The 6,664-nt window shown below is 38.5% G+C and overlaps 1 protein-coding gene across 1 annotated transcript in view; it reads right to left on the bottom strand.

Annotated features, from left to right (window-relative positions):
- Nucleotides 1-6,664, bottom strand: part of ATAD2B (ATPase family, AAA domain containing 2B) — a 69,044-nt gene that overhangs the window by 14,301 nt on the left and 48,079 nt on the right. Inside the window, exon 24 of the mRNA XM_010148081.1 lies at nt 3,580-3,717. Within this exon, the coding sequence (XP_010146383.1) occupies nt 3,580-3,717 (138 nt within the window). The remainder of the gene's footprint in view (nt 1-3,579; nt 3,718-6,664) is intronic.

The raw sequence follows: 6,664 nt of genomic DNA, 5'->3' as shown, positions 1-6,664 counted from the left end.
CTACAGTTCTTTCTATAGAGACCACCAATCACTTCAATTACTGGGAAAAGTTAGCAGTGTGTTTAAATCATAAAGTGACTTTTATATAAAATTCACATTTTTAATATTTCACATAACAAAAATATTTTAATTTATTTGCTCCAAATGCCATTTTCGCAGCTATCATGTTTATCATATGGCATAAAAGCCATCTTCTCTATGAAGGAAACCTAAAATCTGCAGCCTATCACTACAATACATTATTATTAAACACTGCAAAAAAAGGTAAGAATGCTCAACCAAATCTTCCTGACACACTTTATATATAACACTAGAGAAAGCAACTGCAAGACAGCAAAATAATATGCAACATACTCCATCTACTGGCAAAACAGAGCAGTAGGACTAAGTTTTACTACACAGCATCCCAATATTTATGGAGATGCTAATGTTTTATGTGCTAATGTGTACCTAAACCACTTAGCAATGATTCATTTACCAGACACGCCAAACTGCACGTTGGTGGTAATTCCCTCTTCCACTCATATACATACAAAAGCAAAATGACACCCTTTCTCATGGGTGCCTGGTGACAAGATGTAACAGGCCCAGACTGAAATACAAGACATGCAATTCAAAATTAAGAAAAATTATTGTTGGAGTGGCCAAGTACACCAGAATAGGTTTCCCAGGCCTGTCGTGGATCCTCCGGTCTCAGAGATACTCAAAACACAACTGGATGCAGCCCTGAGCAACCAGCTCTGAGCAGGGGAGTTACACCAGATGATCTCCAGAGGTTCCTTCCAACCACGGCAATTTTGTGATTCTACGATCATTGGACTACTTATATCAGGCTTTTGACCTATGTCCCACTCTAAATTCCAACCAGAACACTTGCACTTTGCTCAAAATACACAGTCGATATGGAAGTATTTTAAATTATCTGTGGCAGAACTCTCTCAAATGGGTTTTCAGCCACTTACAGCAACGCAGTATTTCTAAAACTCATCTATACCATGATACACCATCCACCATAGGGGTACCTTCAACAGAGGAAACGGAAGCCGCAGGACAAACCTAACTCAGGAAGGTGTACCACCATGCCTTCAAACAGAACGATGATTTTCTGACACATTTCAGGTAGCCCACCTGGTCTAATAATAACTTAAAAAAATTTCTAAAATACATTAGAAATATTAAATAAATCACAAAATAATAGAAAACTAAAAAACTATGCAAAGTTTCCTACAAAATACATAAAAAACAAACCATGATAAACTAATTCTTGTTCTCTATTGCACTAGCCCTGAACAGTAAACAGGGCGTTAAACTGGGGAAGGCTCCTGCCCTGTCAGTACCCACTCTTTTTAAAGAGGATGTCTGACCATAACATCCTTCAGAGTTCCCAAGAATTTCATCTGAATGCACCTTTTTGCAGCTGTTTTCTAAAATACTGTTAACAAAGCTCCTACAAAAATAATTTCATCAGGAATATGATGATTACTGCTTAAAAAAACAACCCAGTAGACCAGGACCAAAAAACCTACACTATCTACAGGAAAAAAATTAATTCAAGTTGAAACAGCAGAAAAAATGGAAGATTTTCAGAATGGTTAAACGGAAAGTACAGTTTTTATCCTGTGTAATTAAAATACATGAATTATTGTCCTTGGTACTCTGCTTGCATAATCGTTTTAGTCTTAAAAAAGTATTAGCTCTTGACCATAAAAAAAAAATTCCACTGCACTGCTAAAATCACCTCTGCTCTGAAATACCTTCTCTGAATTTCCTTCTTCCATTTCTACAGTCACAATCCACCATGTAATTTGCTGCTATTTGAGCTCCCTATAGTCTGCCCCGTTCTGCTCTCACTCTACCCCAGCTCCTTTTTCTGAACTGCATCTCTTCCTAGTCTGTCTCCAGTGACCTCACCGTGCGAATCGTTCAGCGTGCTCACGTACTACTGGAATCCCCTCTACAGATTTCTGACGGCTCATCAGTTCCCGGTTTTCTCTTGATCCACCACATCGCTCTTGGACTAGCTACCTTTCCCAGACTCACCCTTAAAAGGCATATTTTCATTTGATCATAGTCTCAAACATCACTAAGCCTCAAATTTCCAATTTTTCACCAAAACACTAGCAGGAGCGGAGCCTTAACACTAGCTCCTTTTTTGATTACACACACGAATATTGGCAGTTTCCTTCAGTTGACATCAATATTCTTCAAACAACTGCCACTGCATCCACAACCCCAGGTGAGGAAGACAACAGAGGTACCACAGCTGCTTTTTATGCACGTCACCAGTAACGGCTGCTCTCTCCTCCCAGGACAGGTCTGGCTTGGGCCTATAAACCCCACTGTCTGCTGCGCAGCACACGGAGCCAGAAAAGTGCTCTGCAGATTAGCCAGAGTGAGAATCTCCATTTGGATTCGGCAGAAAACAAAAGAGAGAATACTTTCTCTCCTCTGTTTTTTGCACAAGCTGCCAAATGAATAAAGAACCCCTTGGATCCACATCATCAATTTATTATATAACGATTTATTCAAGCCATAACTCTCTACGATAGACTTTAATTCCTTTAACGGAATCAATTACAGCTTCAGGAAATAAAACCATACACCTCTAATTAATTAAACTATTTGACATCAACACTATCATTCATACATAAACAATGTTCTCCTCTGGGCAGTTATCACCATGCCTAGGAAACTCACTCTCATCCAGGAAAAGCACCACTAAGGACAGCACAGAGAGCAATCAAAATTTGTCGGTTCCAATCTATTACTTTGCCTATTAAACAATAATTGATAATGATATTAATAATATATTAATAATGGGATCCAGATCTCCAGCAGGAAAGCCATGCACAACTATCAGTATGTGCCTCGGACTCACTTTCTTACGTTTTTTATTTTGTTTGTAACAAAAATATCTATTGTGTATATACCTCTTCTAATCAATTTACCTCTTGAAAATAATTAGCAGTGCCTGATCACCTATACCACAGTTAAACAGTCACTCCTCAGAATACTACAGATTTTGATCACTTAATTGGACTAATCCAGTAGGCTGCAGTGAGTATCTTAACATCCTCCAACAATGGGTGCCGACTACTGAAAACCAGGTGCTGTAAAGGAAAACACAGTTAAATCTGTAATGTCCTTTCTAACTTTTAGCATGATAATGAAAGTACTGAAGATAAGAAGTAATTTACTATAGTGTGTGAGAGTATGAAGCAGCGTGTTGGTGAATACACAGAGTGAACAAATCTTAACACTCCAACTGATAAAAGTCATCTTCTCATTGGATCAGCATTGTCTTGTACTGAAAATAGTCACTTACAAAGAAAAATGTAACAGTCATATTACATTAGAAAAAACAGCTGTGCTTTATCACAAAAACAGAAATCCTGCTTCTTTACAACTTCTTGGGCAGAGATCTCAAGTAATCAGAAAAAGAGGATCTCCTGAAGGGCCACGTTTCATGCCTAAAATTACTTCTGGAAATAATCAGTAAACAGTAGCAGAGACACATTTGAAATGTTTGCCACCAAAAGTACCTCTAACTTTTTCACCATCATCACCCCAGGTACTCACATGCACACTTATTCGCAGAGTTGGGCCATACCGCCATTGTGGGTTTCTGTTTGTTCCGAAACGCCTCTTCAACTCTCGCTTCTGTTTTCCGTACAGTGGAACCATGCGGATTTATTTGTTCTGCTGTTACTGATAAGCCTGCATACAGAAGATAAACATACCTATTTAAATAAACCAAGCTGGATGAAATTACTGAATTTAAAAAAAGAAACTTGGAATACCATACTGCAGTAAGAACACATCAATTAATATTTAGCTGGACACTCAAAATAAAGAGTAGAACAAAGAACATTTGTTTTCTACTGACAAAATAACTTACTGGTTGCATGGTCTTAAAACTGTCAGGTCTGAGGGCTTAGAAAAATATAACTCTCACACTTGGGTCCCCAAGATTGCATTCTTCTACCCGTATTTCCTCTATAAAGCAAATTCTTATTGACAGTTTCAATTTTTCCTGATTTTAAATGGGTGATTTAAAATAAGTGGCAATTCATAATGGCATCATAGGCCATATCAAAAAGTATCTGAATAAATCCTTGTATTGTCACCATAAGCTGTTATGTAAAATGGATCCATTTCGAAGTCACTATGAGCTCTTAGATTAAGAAAATATGATTCTGCTTTTAACAAGTCTGGTTTGCTTTCTGGGATATGTCTCATAGCTTCTACTATTTCACAGCAGTCTTCAAAAAGTCATACCAAAACTTCAACAGTAACCAGAACCAAGTGATCAAGATAACAACAAGAAGCTCTAAAACTGATGGATACAGAAATTAAAAGATGTACAAATGAACTCTCACCCAACAGTTAAGAGTTACAGCATTAAGTTTCTAGGTACCATCACATATCAATCATATTTCATCACTCAAAACATCCACAACTTGTACCTAGTTATCTGCTGGTTTCAACAAGAAGCTGTAAATCCCAATAATCCAGTATGTATTTTTTTAATTTACCCTTAGAAGTTAATATCCTTAGATTCACAGTCTTTACCTCGTTTAAGTAATACAAAAAACCTCTAAATTCTAGATACTAATGTTATCATATATGTTGTTATTATGTTATACTGCAGTTACTTCTTTTCAGGTCTGTCACCAGTCTAAGGACTAAATAAAAATGGCAGATGTGTCAAAAAAACCCAGAAAAGTAGTGGAAAAAAAGTGATGTTGCAAACAGCTTCCATTTTAAAACTATGTTAGATTGCTAAATCACTTGCCAAGAGAATTGTGAAGAAAATGGATATGGAGCTTTTTAGCCTTAACCCTCATCTTCAGTATCCTGGAAATAAATTAAGAGCTAATACATGGCACAATTCAGAAAAATCAATGGCTTTTCAGCTGTCTAAAAATTAAAAAGCCTACAGTATGTGTCACTTGCCTTCCAAACTCCTCTGTGATTCCAGACAGAAACACTTGATAACATTTCCAGGGAATCTATTAGAAGCCTCACGTAGATGAGCTTGTTCGATTCCATCCAAACCTCATTCTGAATGTTGAGGTCTTTACAAATGCAGCCAAGAAAATGTTGGCCAAGATCTATCAGAGTACGGGGGGGGCATTTTCTATGTTAGAAGACAAATTTCCTTTCTCATGGTCACAGCCACCCACTCCGACTCAGACTGTGATTGCTAACACTACTCTGACCTCTGCAGAGCTGGTATGAACACCAGTTTTACATTCAGTCCAAGAACCACTAGTAGATTTGCATGGTAAACCTGGACTTGTTTTTAATAGTCCCACCATTTCAATTACTACCCTTCTTTCACAAGAGTGCGGTTGGCAAGGTAAGAACTTTAACTCTGGTAAGGCTTGAAGGTAGGATCCTGTATTAAACCGAGTCCAGACATAAATGCAGAGAAACGCGGACACTGAGGGGGCTTTTTCTCCCCATTAGACTTTATACATCCTTTTCTGGCCCTTTCAAAGGACAATGAAAAGAGAAGCTTAGGGTACTGTGAGTGGAACAGAAGCCTGCTGTGCATCACACCGTGAAGCACACTCACTGAGACTTCAGTCTCAACATTGATTTAAGACCTTGATTGGACATGTCTTGTTGATATTGAAAAGAAGTACTTAGCAGTTCAATTACAGACCACTTTGTCTCATACACTGGTCGGGCAAGAAGGCCGGCTGCCCAACTCAGCATTTCATCAGGTAGCTCCATCCAGGCCAACAGCCTGCTAGGAGCAACCACCCTCACATTTCAGCGACCAGGCGCACAAAGCTTTTGGGTAGCAAAAAGCATAGTTTCCACACTGCTTACAGTTCTCGAGTATTTTCTCATGGAAACATTCCATTATTTCAGAATATACTCTTATTGTGAAACAGAGGAAGAAGGAGGATCAGGGGATCACTTCCATAATTCACCATCTGTAATCAAGCCAAAGAAGAAACCAGGAAACCCTTAAAAACCTTGTGGACATCCAATCCAAAGAAGAAAATTCAAGTTATAGCCTTTGTCATACCTCGTCCAAAATGTTCCAAAACAGATTACACAAAGTCTAGATCAGCAGATGCAATGATCTGCTGTCTTGCTGACCATATTCTATAGAGCAAAATGGGAGTAATGGCAAGGTTGATCAGCATCCACATCCATCCGTTACAGAGACCAGCGCCAAGACGACATGCCTGAAGTGCCATCTTCATGTTCTACACCACAACGTGACACAACTCCCCGTTCAGAGATAGGACAATTTCTTGTGCTTGCCTTACTTCATGAAGTTTCTTAAGAAATTCATTGGTATATTTTTCTTCTTTCCTAACAAATTAATCTAACACAGCTTCTACCATGAATTAGAATTCTTCCATCCTTGAAATCCAGAAGGTGATCTTAGCCTTCCACACCCTGCAACTGGACCAGCTGCAGAGCTCATTTGTTCTTGAATCCACCACAATATGGTCCAGAAGCATAAGCAAGTTTGAAATATGACTTACAGGTATCTGAAACTAATAGTTTCCACACCAATGCATAGAATGGACTTTGAAACCTGTCCATTGCTGTATGTGAGCTGTTGTCCCTCACAAACAACTGGTACTGCTACTCACCTACCTCTATCATAGAATCATAGAATGGTCTGGGTTGGAAG

Source organism: Eurypyga helias, unplaced genomic scaffold (assembly GCF_000690775.1).
Source record: "Eurypyga helias isolate BGI_N326 unplaced genomic scaffold, ASM69077v1 scaffold3570, whole genome shotgun sequence".
NCBI classification, from domain to species: domain Eukaryota; kingdom Metazoa; phylum Chordata; class Aves; order Eurypygiformes; family Eurypygidae; genus Eurypyga; species Eurypyga helias.
Note: the sequence above shows the minus strand (reverse complement) of the source record. Positions and strands in the feature narration are given on the sequence as shown.